We start from the raw sequence: 17,168 nt of genomic DNA, 5'->3' as shown, positions 1-17,168 counted from the left end.
AATCTGAAATTAGATATTTTTATTGCTTTATATTTAAGATGATAAAATCACTTACTTGTAAGACTTGGCGTTATTTTCAATTTCCAGGATGTTTTCCTCGAGTAGTTTATTTTCGGTTACCATTTGAGCAATTTTTTCATCGGAATCTCTCTTAGTTTGTTGCAATTCATCGTCTATTTCAGATTTTTCTTTTTCCATTAAGTTTATTTGCATTTGAAGATCTTGCTCTTTCTTCTTCATATTAGTCAATTCCTGTTAATATTTGGGTGTATAAAGATTCTTATCTATTGTAAGTAACATATGGAATTTAGTTTCAAATATCTGGATTGTATTGTAATTATTCTTACTTGGATATATTCAAATATTTCCTTCTTCAAATCGTTATTTTCATTTGTTGCCTTTTCCAAATTCTCTTCTACATTTACTTTGGCGCTGTTTGTATCCTGTAAGAAAATACTCAAGCCCGCTATATTCGTTCGGTTAAAACTGCAAGTATTATATCTAAGGTTGCGACCGTTACTTGTACCTTTTACATTCAACGTCTTTAAAATGTCCAACAATAACTGTATATTTGCTCGAAATTAAATGCTAAGGGCCTGTCCCACTACTGGCTGATAGAAGCTGAGATAGCTTAAAAATGACGTCACTATCAGATAAGGAAACAAAATCCGATATTTCCATCACATATTTTGCACGTTGGATTGTTATCAGACATTTTACAATTTGGCGGGTAAGGCCTTCATAGGTTTAAACATCTGGCTGATAATAGCCATCATGTCTGAAATAATTTTCTTTTACGCAATCTTTTAAAAGAAAGTATAAATATACTTTCTTCCATCATCTTGCACCTTTGTATCCATGCAAGAGACCTAGATCTACACGTATTCTTTCTTCATATACTTTACCTGCAGCTGTATCTTGAGTGTCTCCATAGCGGTAACCAGGCGGTGCTGCTCCTCCTCCAGCTCAGCCACCTTCTCCTGCATTGCATTCCTCTCATCACTCACGCTCTTTATGAACTGCTCTTGGTTCAGCACAACTTGCTTCAGAGATTGAACCGCATCTATTGTTTCTTGGATCCTGGAACAGTACTTACCAATAGCTGCAGGCATCAAAAGAAATATTCGTTTTAAGATACCTAGAAATCCCAGGATCTGCAATTTTAGACCAGCAACTGCCAATAAACTAGTCAAAAATGGACAAAACCGGACCCACTCCTAAGACTCCGTAAAAAAGGTATTAAACGAACAGGGACTCACTCTTTATCTTTCTGTGCGAGGGATTTGTTCGCGTTGCAGATCTGAGTATTGTATTCATCAGCGAGTTTCTTCATTTCTCGTTGGAAATGATTAATCATATCGTCTTTCTGTAATAGATTGTATATTTTACTGGGTAAAGCGTATATCTATCTAAATCTAAAACTAGTTGACTTACCAGAATTGGTAAGTAGTGACAAAATTCAAGATCAAGAATGTTGAAGAAGTTGAAGAAAGTATTTACTCTGCAGTTTTTTTTTTTACAGATACCTAATCTGTGATTATTATTGTATTACGCGTCTAAACTTCCAAAGCCAACATCCTTACCCTTTCTATATCATGTTTATGCTTGTCTAGTTCCCTGTTGCTGTCGCCTAGCGCGGTGAGCAGGTCATTATGGCGGACCTGCGCGGCCACAAGCTGCGCGCGCGCTTCTCCCAGCTCGCCGTCTACCTGCTGCTTCGCGCTTGTCAGGAATTCAACCATCTTGCTAAAGTGGTTGCTTGACAGCGACACTATACAGACTCTTATTTTCATTTTTGTAGTCGCTTTTTTAAAAATTTTAATGGTTTCAGTAAACTGATTCTCATATTGTGAATCCCGACTTCCATAATGCCTTATATAAGGCAAAATTTTCAGGTTTATACCTATTTTTTTTTCTTGCGATAGCAATAGCGATAGCAAAACCTATGATCTCCCAAGTATGGCGTTGACGATGATAGGATATATAGTTGGGGTTCACAATATGGGGAACAGTCTTCAAAGAAGTCCGAACAAGTTTCAAACCTTTCTCTTGTAGGCTCTCGACCTGGTGTTTAATCTTCTCATCCTGCTGCAGCTGCTTGTGGCGCATCTCGCGCAACTGTTCCGCGGACTTGTTAAAGGCGGTGTGAAGCGTGGCGCCGTCCGCCTTGCAGCGCGACAGCGTCTCCCGCAGCCGCTCGCTTGACTCTTGCAGCACGTCGCAGATCTTACGAGTGGTGGACAATCTGAACAACCACGGTATATTACACTTAGAAGACAAATCTAAGGGGCAATATTCCCATATGTGATGAAATAAATCGACGTTGCTGATTTTGAAGCATTTTCTATCAATAAAAATTACTTGTTAAGTATCTCAGGGCGTTTTCTCATCTCTTCCTGATACTTAGCGTTGGCGGCTTCATGCTGCATCTGCACAGCGGCCATGTTCTGCTGCAGCCGCTCATGATTGTCTTGCAATTGCTGCAACTTTTCTTTTAAGTCCCAGTACGCGGTGTCTTGAGCTACCTGTACCATGGATCACCATTGGATGACAAAGAATATGACTCCATTTTCCACAAAAAAAAGAAAGTAAAATCACTAAAATAAATTTGAAAGATCCTTTTTTTGCTTAAACGACAAATTAACAAAATAGGAAATTATGGACTAAATATTAATAGTGATAAAGTTGTACTTGTAGTTAATGGTTTTCGTACAATTGTTTCGGTAGTGGAAATTCGCAGATAAACGGAACAATCACCTTTAACTTTATAATATTTTCCCTTTCTTTAGTTACTTTCTCTCGTAACTTTTCTGCATCCGTAGCTAATCCTTTTTTATTTGCAAACTTTGTAATATCACTAATATCCATTTTTGTGATTTATCGATGTTTTAGAAACTAACAGTCGTTAAAAGTGGCGCAATACTTTGAATTAAAAATGGCGGGATTTTATTTATAGTTCTTTTTTATTTAAAATACTTTGCCGTTTAAACTTTTATGGCCAGATTCAAATAAAAAAAAAACAAGAGAAATTATTCAAGGCAGTCAAAGTATTTGTTTAGTTATACAAGATAGTACAATTTAAAGATGTTCATAATAATAAGAAACAAGATAACTATTTCAACGGTTTTTAACTATTTTACGGCCTCCATTTATAATTTAAAATTGTATTTAATCTTTGCCTGGATTGAAAATGAAACATTTGACTTGCATATGACATTGACATATTGATTGACAGATAAAAAGTTTTGTTTACATAATAATATGACAAAATGAGATATTGCATTTTTAATTGTTATAGAAAGTTAATTAAAAATGTCCCCTCACGAAAGTATACAACTAATTCTGATTATCAGACGAAAATTGAAAAGATCAGGAATATCGGAATATTAGCACATATAGATGCAGGTTAGGAAAATAACCTATGTTTTTTGTTTCAATCGTAAAATAATAGATATAACTTTTTAAAAGCCGTCGGAAAAATAAAAATAAATCGCTCAGAATCATATTTAATTAATTGTTTACTGATTTCATTTATTTGTTGTATTAATTTAATTTATGGAACGAAGGCAAAACAACAACAACGGAACGTATGCTGTACTATTCCGGGACTATACGATCTATGGGCGAAGTACATCATGGTAACACGGTCACCGACTACATGGAGCAGGAGAGACAACGAGGAATTACAATCACATGTAAGATAAAACAGTTATGACTTACACTGCTGTTTTTTTTTAATACAAGCCCACTCACACGCTTTTGTTTGTTTAACAGCGGCTGCGGTATCCTTCCCTTGGCATGGTACACAAATCAACTTGATTGATACTCCAGGGCATATTGACTTCACTATGGAGGTGGAACAGAGTCTCGCTGTGCTTGACGGTGCTGTCATTGTCTTGGATGCTTCAGCTGGTAATACATATACATCTATACTAATATTATAAAGAGGAATGACTTGTATTTTTGGATGTATTAAAATAACTCAAAAACTACCGGACCAATTTCAAAAATTCTTTCACCATTAAAAAGTTAAATTATTAGTGAGTAACATTGGCTATATTTTTTATTTCATGCAGCATAGTCACAAGCAAGAGATAGCTAGCAATAAAACTTATTAATTGATATTCAAAATTAATACAGATTTTAATATTTTAATGTGATTTAACTAAACGGATAAATGATACTGGGTCAATGTGCTTAAGTTTAATTAAAAAATATGCTGGGAAATGTAGATTTTTTAATTATGATAAACATGATATGAACATATCGGCACCTAAAGTTAAACGAATCCTCAATGACCGTTTTTTCAATATGCGATAGTGAGTGGAAGGTGATCTTTATCTTCATGTAAGTGTAGTATGATACAATTTACAAGGACTGAATTTCATTATAATATATACTTGTGACTATCTGCGATAACTTGTAATTGGCCTTCATTTTTTTGTTTCTTTTATTATTATTTTTTTTAGCTAGCTGTAAGTTATCCGTAAATAAATAAAATAAAAATAAAAAAATGATTGTAAAAAATGAAGTCTTTACACTTTTGTATTCAAAAAGAACTCTCTAATTAGTTAGTAGTAGGAGTTATGGATTTCACAACTCTTTATTCCATCCAAAGAATTCTCTAACTGATCATTCGATAGTGAAAGACTTTTGTAATATGACTGTTCTACATCTTGGGAAGGGGGGTGGCTGAAAACCAGCTCAACACTGGATCTCAACCAGTATTGGTTAAGCTGAGCCTCCCCTTCGTGCCATCTGTTATAATTTTTTCATGTATGTTTTTTATTTTGTACAACTCTGTGTATTCTTGGATGGCAATAAAGAGGTTTTTATTTATTTATTTATTTATTATTTATATAACTTTTTAAACAATATCAAAGTTTTGTTGTATTTCCAGGTGTGGAGGCCCAAACATTGACGGTGTGGCGACAGGCGAGTGGTTACCGAGTCCCTCGTATACTCTACCTGAATAAAATGGACAGGAATGATGCAGATGTGAACAGCTGTATTAGATCTGTGCGCGAGAAGCTACAAGCTACACCCCTCATGATACATGCACCTGTCACTAAGGAGGGAAAACTTATTGGTACTATTCAGAGCTACTTTTTTATAGTGTATGATGACAAAAAAACAAGGGGCTATCAAAATTTTATGGATCGGATGAAGTTAGCAGTGAATCCCCTAAAAGGGGGTCGCCAACCAATGGGGGGATTCAAGAGGCATCTAACCAAGGCAAAGACAATGGGCAGGTAGCGGGTAGAGCTGAAAGGATGGGGCTAGTAGTTAAAATTCCAAAGAAAATGCTTAGTGAACAAAATACCAAGGGAACTACAGATGTTTGCCCCTTTAAGGAAGGTTTATGTATCTTGTGTCAATAGAGCTTTAGTTAAGCTTTTTATTTTATTTTTCAGGTCTCATTGATTTAGTTACTTGCGAAGAAATTGTATGGACTCAAGGACGGGGACAGAATTACATTCGACGTAAACTTACAGAGAAAGAAGATGGGAAAAATTGGGAAAAAATAATGAATAGCCATAGACAACTGATAGATACTCTCTCCTCATTGGATGATCAGTTAGCAGAGACAATAATACAACAGGATTCATTGGACAATATTGAAATACCACAGATTAATGAAGCTATTAGACGGTGCACGCTAAAAATGATTGGATTTCCTTTATTATGTGGGAGTTCTTACAAAAACATTGGTGTTCAGACTTTGATGGATTCCATAGTTTCTTATTTACCATCACCTTTGGAATGCAATAGAATTTACAAGAGTTTTGGTTCAGAATTAGCCGCTAGGGCCTTCAAAGTGCAGCATGATGACCAAAGAGGTGTGTTAACATTCCTAAGGCTGTATAGTGGTGAGATTGAAAAGGGACAGAAGATATACAACCTGGCACGAGAGAAGAGTGAACAGGTCAGTATAGTAAAATACAGTCAAAACTGTTAAGGAATGAAAATGACTATACATGATTACACACTTAACCTATAGCTATATTTTTCACGTCAGTTAAGTCGTGTTTTATAATGAACATACTTTTTAGTATGTTTTGTTAGAGATTTTCTCTCACGAAAGTTTGAATACGTTAATTACCATATTGTTTTTATTTCTTTATTGGTATAATACCAACCTTAAGAAAACAATCGCCTCTCTATATTTTTTTAATCTATGGAAACTAGTTAAAAACTGTTATGTGATTAAGAGTGAATGAAAATAATAAAGTTGACCAGACAGGATCGCTGTACGTGGCGCTGGCGGACGAGTACCGGCCAGTGGACAAGGTGACTGCGGGGAACATTGCTGTTGTTAGTTCTCTTAAGGTCAGTCTCCTATTTGTAGTTTAAAATAACCTATAAGAATTATTTATTTAAAACAAAAAAAAATAGATGTAAAGAATAGGTACTTGTTTAACAATTTCTTGCGTGTGATGCAAAATCTTACTAATACTAGCTGTTCCCGTGCGGCTTCATCCACATGTAATTATGAAAATTTTATTTTATTGTTTACATTTGTCAAATTATCAATAGCAAATGTCAAAATGACATGACATGACAAACCTTGGCAATCTTGCTTCCTTGATGTTGGCAGCAACTTATGCTCTCTTTCCCACATTAGGGCTTTTATACAAAATATTTACCCCCTAAGTTTAAAGGCGTGAAAATATATAGTTTAAAGCGTGACGCGAGAGTAGGGCTTTTTATTTTAAAAAGTATTATTTAAAAATATGCTGTGATTGCTGACATATTAGGTAACAAAGAAGTGTGTGTTTACGCTTAATTACGCGTAATAACGTAAAGCTTATTGGAAGGACATAGGGTACTCACGTTTTTTTTATCCCACGCGGACACAGTCGCAGGCGAAAGCTAGTCTATTATAAATAGTTACCCCTAAACATAGCTCCCAGCCCCTGAGTGGGGACATATAGTGAGGTGATGATGCTTACGCTATCCTGGGCATATATTATAGACAACGATGACCGGAGACCTGGTAACATCAACGCAGTCGTCCGCCAAGCGCGCGCGCAGTCAGCTGGCGCGCTGGCTGCAGGAGCCAGGGGCTGAGGAGCTGATGCTGCCCAGCGCACGCCAGCGTCTGCAGACCTTCGATACTCAACCCAGTAATGAGGAACTCGCTGAAGTGTTGCTCGGAATAGGTAATATGTTGGTCTTAATTGATTCCAGTTTTTCTACATAAAGGTTTAGGAATTGATAATGGTATCAGAAGGTGGCAAGCAGACACCTGAATTCGCCGAAATAGCGAAGAGATAGGTATCCGCAATTGACGGTAGTGGGGATATACCACAAGTAGATATTCCCCTCCCGCCATTCCCCTACTCCACCAAATCTTCATCATCATTTTTAAAGGGAAAAAGATGGGAAAAGGGGACCCTTCCATCAGAGAAAATTTGGAAGATCTTTAATTTGATGCCTGTCATAGTCTCGAGGGGCTCGGAGTCTATCCTAACTTAGGCCTCCAAGCTCCTCAATGGAGACGAATAGTAAGCTGGTGATCATGATGTGTTCTCCAGGTACGACAGTCCCCGAGCCAGTATTCCTTTGCTGCATCGAGCCGCCCAGCGCGGCGCAGCAGAGCGCGCTGGAGGTGGCGCTGGCGGAGCTGCAACGAGAGGACCCCAGCCTGAGAGTGTCCACGCACGAGGATACTGGACAGCTGGTGCTCGCTGGTATCTCTCTCTTATTATTACCGTCTCTCTCTCTCTCTCTCTCTCTCTCACATGCAGTCTTTCTCACTGTATCTTTTTATATTTGTAGAATTTACAAGCCTTTTATAAAATGACTGGATTGCATTTAAATTCTTATTCCTGTATAACATGTAGGTATGGGGGAGCTTCATTTGGAGATAATAAAGGAGCGCATCATCAGGGAGTACAAGATAGATGTGGAGTTGGGTGCGCTGCAGATCGCGTACCGCGAGCAGCTGCTGGGAGGAGCCAGGTCCTCGCTGGAGGTAGACCGGAAGATCGGCAGCGCGCGACAGGCTGTCAAGATCACCATGTCCGCTAACACTGTGAAAGGAATCTCCCAGGATAAGATTCTCAAGTAAATAACTTTAAATTTAGGTTGCACGCGGACGAAGTCACGGGCAAAAGGTTATACAATTAAAATTGGAGTATCTGTATGTGTTTGTATTGCTTACTAGCTGTTGCTCCCGACATCGTCCTCGTAGAAATTAAAAGTAAAAAAAGATAGCCCTCACTGATAACGTAGTTTTATAATTAAAGAATCTTTGAAATAGTAAAGTAGTTTTTGAGCTATTTCAATACATTCATACATAAATACAAATTTTTATTAATATAGATAACGAAAATTATTATTTTTAAAATGTTTGTTACGGGTAATCTCCGAAACGTCTGGTCCGATTTTAACAGGACTTTTACTAGATGATAGCTGATTGACGGAGGAATGTTATAGGGTATTTTTTATTTTTATACAGACGAAGTCTTGAGCGACAGCCAGTTTTATTGTTATTTGTTTAGATTGGACAGGAGCGGCGAGAGCGCGGCCAACCTGTCTCACATCCACCCGCGCACGCTGGCCGCGCTGCAGCTGGCCGTGCGCGCCGCGCTGCAGCACGGGCCCAAGCTCGGCTGTCCTGTCAGTATACTATAACTGTTCTCGTCCTGTTCAGTATAAAATTATTTTATTGTTTACATGTGTCAAATCAATAGCAAATGTCAAAATGACATCACATGACAAAACTTGGCAATCTTGCTTCCTTGATGTTGGCAGCAACTTATGCTCTCTTTCCCACGTTAGGGTTTTTATCCATATTATTTACCCCCTAAGTTTAATGGCGTTAAAATATATAACCTAAAGCGTGACCTAAGTGTGAGGCTTTTTATTAAAAAAAGAATTATTCAAAAATATGCTGTAATTGCTGACATCTTAGGCAATAAAGAAATGTGTGTTTACGCTTTATTACAACAGTATAGATAAAATAATATGTTTCTGGGAATAAAAGCGTTTTAAACCATTAAATTGTATATTGCAGCTGGTGGACGTGCAGGTGACGCTGCACTGGCTGGAGCTGGGGCGCGGCACCTCCGACTCCGCGCTCGGCGCCGCCGCCGTGCAGTGCCTGCGCAAGGTCTCCTGCTCTCAACACCTCTACACACTCTCTACTAACTCTCTAACACCTAAGCCTATGACGTCACCATACAAGGCTTTATTATTCATTTCATAGCAAAATATATAACTAGCTTTTGTACGCGATTCCGCCCGCCTGGTGTTAAATAAAACAAAACCAAGTAGCCTATGTGTTCTTCCAGACTATCCTCTACATCCATGCCAAATTTCATAGAAATCCGTTTATCCTTTTAGGCTACAAACTCCAACAAACATCCATCCATCCATCTAAACATTCGCATTTATTTAGTATGAATGCAGGAGCGTCGGTGGCTCAGTGGTTTAAGCACTTGACTTGTAATCTACAGGTCTTGAGTTCGAATCCCGCCGTACCAATGTAATTTTCAATTTTTCGAATTTTCATATGTACATAATTTACCCAAAATTCTTACGGGGAAGGAAAACATCGTGATGCAACATATCGGTGAAGAAATTCAAAGATATGTGTGAAGTCAACCCGCAGTGCAGCGTGTTGACTATGACCTAGTCACCCCTTATTAAGGGTAGGCTCCGAGCCCGTCTGTGGGGTCGTATAGTGAGCTGGTAAAGAATGAATGCAAGGTTTTAATATTAAGCGTCATCCAAATGTAATTGTTAAGCATTATATTCAAGCAGTTAGTGGTTGCAGGTTTTCGAGGAGGCGGGGTCGGCAGTGCTGGAACCGATGATGTCGCTGCAGGTGGTGGTGCCGGAGAGCCACTCAGCGCGCGTCACGGCAGACCTGGCGCGTCGCCGTGCTGACCTGCACCATGTCCACACCAGGCAGGGTAACAAGGTACTCTAAGTGCACCTCGGAGTCTAGACCCCTTAGTGTAGATTTTCATATACATAGACATTCGGATTTTCAACATTTTTCAAACATTCAATTGACCATTTATGATTTTTTTTTAATTTACGTTAAAATTCTTTCACTGTTTCTTAACAAACAGCGTTTTGTTGTTTGTTATGAAAATCCGCGGGGACTGCCACGGGCAACTGCTAATAATATTTCTTGTACCAACTGCAATATTTGTATTGTTAAGGTGATAGAATGTGTGGCGCCACTATCGGAGCTGCTGGGGTACTCCGGGGCGCTGCGGTCGCTGAGCTCGGGGCTGGCCAGCTTCAGCATGGAGCTGCGCGCGCACCGCCGCATGCAGCCGCAAGACGAGCACAAAGCGCACAAGCACGTCACTGGCTTTTAACATGCAAGCTTCGCCTACTACAAATATAGATGGCGCTTTTGTAAAAAATTTTTTTTCATGGAGTCATACATAGATGGCGCTATAAAGAAATTATAAATTATGCTAGTTATAAATAAAACAAATAATGCTAGTGAACAATTTATTAAACGGATATGTACATTTTAAGTCTCATAGTTATTTATTTGTAAATATATTTATTATCAATCAGACATTTTTTATTTCATAGCCATTTCCTGGAACAAAAAAAAACTTTGTACATACAGGAAGTGAACAGCGCCTTCAGACAAAGTGACTTACGACTGACGATAGCATCAATGTTCACATCTTACTAATATTATAAATGCGAAAGTTTAGATAGATGGATATATGTTTGTTAGAGTTTGTAGCCTAAACGGCTGAACAGATCTCGATGAAATTTGGCATAGACGTATAGGATAGTCTGGAAGAGCACATAGGCTACTCACTTTTTGTTTTCAATTCCACGCAGACGGAGTCGCGGGCAAAAGCTAGTACACTATAAACATCAGTAACACAAAGAGCAACGTACACCGAACAAGTTGCGTAGCTCGTCGAGCAGCGTCTCATGTCTGTAGGCGACGCGCACGTTGGGCACGTTGGTGCGCGTGATGTCGTTGCCCGCCGCACCCGACCGCTGGTACTGGTCGCCCACCCAGCGCTGCTTCATCTACACAAATGAATAAATGATGACCTAATAGGCTTCAAACAGGGGTACGCTGAAGGAAAAAGATGCCTTTTAGGTTACTGTGGTCCATTAATCTTACTAATATTATAAATGCGAAACTTTAGATGGATGGATGGATGGATGGATGTTTGTTAGCGTTTGTAGCCTAAACGGCTGAACGGATCTCTTTACGGCTACTTTTTATCCCGGGAATAGTTACAATTCCCGTGGGAATCCCTAATTTATTATGTTATAAGCGTCGCTAGCCGACAATCAATAGGTCTAGGAGGCAGGTACTATTATGGTCTTCTTCGAAATATTTTTTATCTCCCTTTTATATATTTCTATCCACTTATGTGCAACCACTGACGACGGCCGTGTACCAAGTCTTCTTGGGTAAAATAAATAAAATGTACCATCTAAATACAATTTTATGTATCACAATAAATTAAACATGAACCAAGTTGGCAAAAAGACATCATAACATAGTAACCTCGTGCGGAAAGCCGGACATAAGAACGGAGTTCCTCGCAAGCTCACACATATCACAGGAGCTCAGCTTCCACGCCTGCGCTGCGATGCTGTACTCCTCGATGAGCGGCTCCTGTTAATATTTAGTGCGTTACAAAGTTGCATTCTTAATCCACGAATTACTCTTCCTATCTCCCGCCTTACTTTTGTGAAATGGAACTGTAAAGGGTCATCAGTGCTGAGCGTGACTGGCAGCCCGCGCGCGAAGAACTCGGGCAGCGGGTTGCGATGGTAACGGAGGAAGAGGGAGTTGTTGCTGAGAGGAGACATCGCGATCGCGATCTGAGCTAAGTAGTACAGGTACTGCATAACTGGGAACTGCACACAGATTAAAAATAAAATTGCTAAACGTATGCTTACAGAAAATCAAAACAATCATAACCTCAAAATCTATCTATTTGTAAATTAGGGTTACTTTAATGACTTTTCGTAACTTCGTTTAAAATCAAAGGCATATTAGTTAGTTAGTTAAGACTTAATGAAATGTCTAAATGGAAAAATGACTACCGAACCTTCCTAAGTATAAGTCCATGTGAGATGTTCTCAGCGAGCAGGAAGGCGGCTGCTAGATGTGCAACGGGCCCCGCCTCGCCGCAGTGAGGACGCAGCACAAAAGTGTTCAAACCCTGCTCCCTATACAATAAACATAAATATTAACTTCTGGTGTAAGCGAATGATCTTTAGATATCTATATCAACGTGTACTCTACGTACTATCGGGGAATCTGGCGATGATCCATCTGAAAAACTACGATCGTTTTGTACGCATTTAACTGTATCTGTACGAAAATTATCAATTAGTGGTAAAACGGTTAATAGCTTTTTAATGTTATCCCGCTATTTGCGCAACTCTCTGCTATGTATTTGGTGATTTTTAAAAAGAGGCGGAATTTGAGATTATTCCCAACCGTCACACCGCTTTGTCTCCACATGGAGACAGATGAAAATAAAAAGTTTCATCCGTCCCACCTTTTGCAACGAGAGGACAGTTGGGACTTATTTCATTTCATAACGTTACCACCTGTCACCTTATTGGTGACTTGATTCTCACGTGGGGACAAAGTGGGGCGACGGTTGGGAATAATCCGGAATTTGTCTCGTTGCAAGAAACAAGGCATTTTTTCTGTAAATAGAACACCGCGAAGGGTAACTGTACCTTGTTTATAAATTCTAATAGCATAGTGTAAGTGTCGTACCTGCGTATATGGTTGAGCACAGTCATGTTGGCGTACAAATAGTAGAGGTAGTAGGCGTATGGCGGGTTCACCTCTTCGCACCACTCCATAGGCCGCTTCATGCTCTCCTGTGGATGAGGGTTTTCCGGCTTCGACTCGTCGTCCACGCTGTCGAAACCTATCACTTGCTGCAACGTTACAATTGTCTCAACCTTACCTTCTACTCAAATATTGCTAACAACTTATGCAAAATTAGCGTTGAATTTAATAATTCCCAAAAATATCCGTAGAATTGGACACTTTTTTTTACAAAAGGCAATTATATAATATGTAGTTACCGTGAGAAACTGGTGCAGCTCAAGGTTGGAGCTGGGGTTGATGGACACCTCGAACAGCGGCTCGAACAAGTTGCTGAGAAACTCCTGGTAGTTCTTTAGAAGTTTCTTGTTACGGTAGATGTCGCTGGAGGCAAAAATGTGTAAGAACTAACGAATTGTTTTTTTTTAGCTCAGATTAGATTCTGAGTATGTAACTGGTGTAGTGTTTAACTAGTAGTGAGTTAAGGTAGTACTAACTATAGACGCGGCACCTGCACCAGCCAGCGCACATGCGGCGAGCGCACGCCGTACCTCAGCGCCCACGATGCGAGCCGCGCCCACTCGTCTATCTTCTTGCAGTAGATCGACAGCCGGGGCTCAGCGTACGTGTACTTGTTCTCCGACAGCTCGCCTATGACCTCCTACAAACGTACAAAATAGAGACACAATATGTCCCAACTTGTCTGGACTTCTAAATAAAAAAAATAGTTGAATCACCTTTATTATGCTAGCGAAATACAAGCCGTTTATATGGTTGTCAGTCTTGAGAAAGACTTCGCGCAGCCTGCTCTGACCTATCGGGTTATACTTGGCATTGAACTTGTCGAAGCGGTGGAACGTATTGCGGTCCTGGACAATAAATTAGCCGTGAGTAAAGATTATAATTACATGGGAGATATAATAATTAAATAAACAAGTGTACCGCGTGGACGTCTAGCAGATCGACGTTAAGGTCGTGCGCGTTGAGGCGCAAATCTTCGAAAACTGACTTAAGAGTGCTCGTGCCAGACTTCGACACTAACTCTGCCGGCCGCTGTCGTAGCGCGCGCTTCATAAAACGCAACAAGTGTTTCTGGTTCATGCATGACGCCGCGTGGATATGAGTGTCCACTTTCCTAGATATACATTCTCATGTAATGAATTCGAAAGATACAACATTGCCAGGAATAGCAAAGTGTGACGCGGTGTGATGCAGGCACCTAATATTGTAGAAGTCCCTGTGGGGCACGGCCTTCTGTAGCGCCAACTCGTGAATTTCGTTGAGCAACACGTGCATTTTGAACTTGGAGAACAGGTAGCTTAGGCGCCGGAAACAGAACGATGACCTGTGATGGAACATAATTACAAGTTGATATTTTTTTTTTATTAAAGTATAAACTAGTACTTGACCACGATCCCATCTGATGGTAAAAAGTAAGTAATAAGTAAGACAAAGCGCAGCAAATAAAACCTGCGATTCCCAAGACATTACAATATTTCTTTAACGAAAGGTAAACAACTAAAGCTAGATAATAGAAGAGAAGATAAAAAAATAACTACAACGAACTCACAGAGGGCCATCTGTAATCATCCTGCTGAGCTTAGCCATGTCTTCTACATACTTAGAGAAGGAGACGCACTCGTAGGGCAGCGGCTGTAAAAGCTCCGCGTCCTTCTCGTTGCGAAACACTTGCACCACACCTTCGCACCAACGGAACACGTAATGCTTGTCGGCAGGTGTGAAGCACGCCCATGAATCCATATCCTCTGGACAATATAAAGTGAAAACATATAGTTAGACGCTTTCGTTAACGTTATAACCTAAGTGTGTGTGTGTCTGTAACAAAAACGTCAGTTACTGGGTCAGTAGTACACGGGTAACTGTTTTTCATTATCCCGTCGTTCCTATCATTTCTAATTGGTAATTTCTAAGAAGAGGCAGAGTTTGTCACGTTGAACTGGGCAATTTTCTGTAAGTATAACACTGCGGACATCCGTGACTGTACATACGCACGAGAACACACTAAGTAAGATGCCAATATGTTAAAGACCTTCCGTGGGTACTTTTTCATGGCTCTCGCTGGATCTGCTGTGTTCAGGAGACTTGAGGTTTTCTTCATTTTCCATCTCGTCGATCACTGGCACTGGGAATAATATAATAATGTATTTCCATACATATCGCATATGTACAAGCATGTCTCAAGTGTTACTTACTTCCTGAGTTGGACCAATTGTGGGCCATGCGGGACTGGACATTGAACGGGAACGATAAATCTTCAGTGTTATCATCATTATTAACACTCGCTTCGGCAGCGTCGTCTAAAGTAAAAAATGAATCAATTCTATCTGTTTTTCACTGTTTGTTTGTGGAAATCCACAGTGTACCGATTCTGGACAATTGCAACGAGACAATCTCCGCCTCTTCCTACAAATAACTAATTACACAGCAGTGAGTGGTGCAGAAGTGATAACAAAAAAGAAACTAGTTAGTATTGATTTTTGTTTCGCGTCTTGTTTCAAAATGTTAAAAAGATTATAGCTTTTGGACTGGAACACCGCGAGTTTCACCCACTGTACATGTTGCCAGAAACTTAAAAAAAACTAATTAATTTTGAGAGATAATTAAAAGTTACTTCTATTAAATATCCTTACAATCCCATTCCTTGAGTATTTTACTAAAGTTCATAGAAACGTGGTAGCGGGGCGCGTTGGTGTCGACGGTTGCAAGTACGTGTCCAAGGTCAGGCTGGAACGATTGCCCAGCCAGCGCCATGTAATGCCGACGTAAGTTCAGGGCCTCCGTCAAGAGCAACGCTGACCGTTCCAGGTCTTCCAAAGGGACCTGAGATATAGACTTATTTACTACAGTATTGATAAACATGTAAGAAATTAGATATAGGTTTTCGCGTAACTTTCTTGCAGTCACGTTATGGAATACTCTATCCTCGGCGGTATTTTCAAATAGTTTCGTCTTAAGGGCCCTTAAGAAAAGTGCACTGTACCTCTGGTGTTAAGTGAGGACGCGATTCGATGCTTGTTTAGACCCTTCTGGTGGTGAAATGTAAAATACTAACGCCACTGGTGTGCATGCCGTGTACAGAGACGCGCTGGAAGGCAACATTGGGCTGGTTGTCGCCCGGCATGGGCCCCGACTGCGGCGGCGGCGCCGGCATGCCCGTGAAACGAATGCGACTCCGCCCCTCTCGATTATCTCTGAACGAATAACTCAGTTGCAGTTGTAACTAGTTGCGAATTAAAGAATACTCATAGCCTGAATATTGGAAAATAAACAAAATTAACCAATTTAACTACAACTCAATCTATACCAGTCAAGAACTTAAAATCTATTGCACAGTTTATATAAATCCAGTGAAGTCATGGAATACAAGGTGGAATTTAAACTGGAATCGTAAACCTGCACTGGAAACCACAAAGTTTAATGCAGTGTATTTGTTAGGCATTAAACTGGATCGAAGTGGAAAATGCATGCGAAAGGACGACGGGGTTCACACTTGGTTAATACACCGTTGGACCGTTGCGACAGTCATAAATTGTATATACTGGTGTCACTGAGTGTTCACACTATGCCAGTTGATTGTCAGTCCAGTTATTGAACTCTACTGACCAACTGTACTGCCCAATTGTGAACAGCGTATTAGACAAAGGCCCACTATGGGTCAATGGGCGTCTCTGGTAAGTATTCACCGGATAAAGGCAGCTTCCCATTGCTTACTACTCAACTATATGACGCCTACTGCTGGAAAAAGGCGTTCCCCAAAGATCGCCACGAGATAGGTCCTATGCCTCTCGCATCTAGGATACTGCCGAAACCTAGATGTCATTCCTATTGTTGCATAGTTATATTTTATTCTCAAACATTTTTATAACTCACATTCGTAAAAATGTACGCCGTTTCTGCTCTTTCGGATTGTCAGTCATTTTGTACAATAGTTCTATGTATTTTTTCTAGAATTTGATTTATTCATCGTAGTCCTTAAATTTATCCCATATTTGTATAAACTACACAACAGAAGGAGATGTATGGTTATCAGATAATATTATTTTGACGTAATAGTGACATTTTTATATTTTATGAACTTATAGATTTTTACATTTATCTCTATGAGTGAGTTTTTATTTATGCATAAACAAAAAAAAAGTTTGGTTGTATTATAGAGGTAAATAAACCTTGCTCTTGTAAATACTGGTATCGGCGGAACTCTGCATTCTACTCTTTGGATTTGCTACTCTTTGGATTTAGGCATTCTTAAGTGTTAAAAACCGACTTCCAAACAAAATACACTAAAAACAAAACAAAATGCACTAAAAACAAAACAAAATATTCTCAAAAAAACAGTACACTA

The 17,168-nt window shown here is 39.6% G+C and overlaps 3 protein-coding genes across 3 annotated transcripts; 1 reads left to right on the top strand and 2 right to left on the bottom strand.

Moving 5' to 3' along the window:
• Positions 1-51: 51 nt before the first annotated feature.
• On the bottom strand, positions 52-2,920 carry LOC106100939 (myosin-11-like). The gene is made up of 8 exons (XM_013280004.1): positions 2,758-2,920; positions 2,362-2,525; positions 2,043-2,245; positions 1,584-1,771; positions 1,260-1,366; positions 906-1,080; positions 348-443; positions 52-252 (listed from the first exon to the last, which is right to left on the bottom strand). The coding sequence occupies exons 1-8, from the start codon at positions 2,866-2,868 to the stop codon at positions 52-54; spliced, it is 1,245 nt and encodes a 414-aa protein (XP_013135458.1). The 5' UTR covers positions 2,869-2,920.
• A 323-nt stretch (positions 2,921-3,243) lies between these two features.
• LOC106101195 (ribosome-releasing factor 2, mitochondrial) lies at positions 3,244-10,431 on the top strand. The gene is made up of 13 exons (XM_013280344.1): positions 3,244-3,405; positions 3,567-3,695; positions 3,775-3,912; positions 4,901-5,089; positions 5,415-5,926; positions 6,241-6,330; positions 6,977-7,163; positions 7,539-7,694; positions 7,848-8,070; positions 8,508-8,625; positions 9,023-9,118; positions 9,785-9,931; positions 10,179-10,431. The coding sequence occupies exons 1-13, from the start codon at positions 3,270-3,272 to the stop codon at positions 10,338-10,340; spliced, it is 2,283 nt and encodes a 760-aa protein (XP_013135798.1). The 5' UTR covers positions 3,244-3,269; the 3' UTR covers positions 10,341-10,431.
• Positions 10,432-10,532: 101 nt separating this feature from the next.
• On the bottom strand, positions 10,533-16,875 carry LOC106101141 (AMP deaminase 2-like). The gene is made up of 17 exons (XM_013280268.1): positions 16,697-16,875; positions 15,879-16,017; positions 15,457-15,646; positions 15,019-15,123; positions 14,856-14,948; positions 14,376-14,571; positions 14,025-14,150; positions 13,748-13,940; positions 13,543-13,674; positions 13,303-13,466; positions 13,066-13,189; positions 12,749-12,915; positions 12,066-12,186; positions 11,698-11,871; positions 11,516-11,626; positions 10,888-11,025; positions 10,533-10,573 (listed from the first exon to the last, which is right to left on the bottom strand). The coding sequence occupies exons 1-17, from the start codon at positions 16,741-16,743 to the stop codon at positions 10,556-10,558; spliced, it is 2,238 nt and encodes a 745-aa protein (XP_013135722.1). The 5' UTR covers positions 16,744-16,875; the 3' UTR covers positions 10,533-10,555.
• Between the last annotated feature and the right edge of the window lie 293 nt (positions 16,876-17,168).

This window comes from Papilio polytes, unplaced genomic scaffold, assembly GCF_000836215.1.
Source record: "Papilio polytes unplaced genomic scaffold, Ppol_1.0 DF824024.1, whole genome shotgun sequence".
Taxonomy (NCBI): domain Eukaryota; kingdom Metazoa; phylum Arthropoda; class Insecta; order Lepidoptera; family Papilionidae; genus Papilio; species Papilio polytes.
Note: the sequence above shows the minus strand (reverse complement) of the source record. Positions and strands in the feature narration are given on the sequence as shown.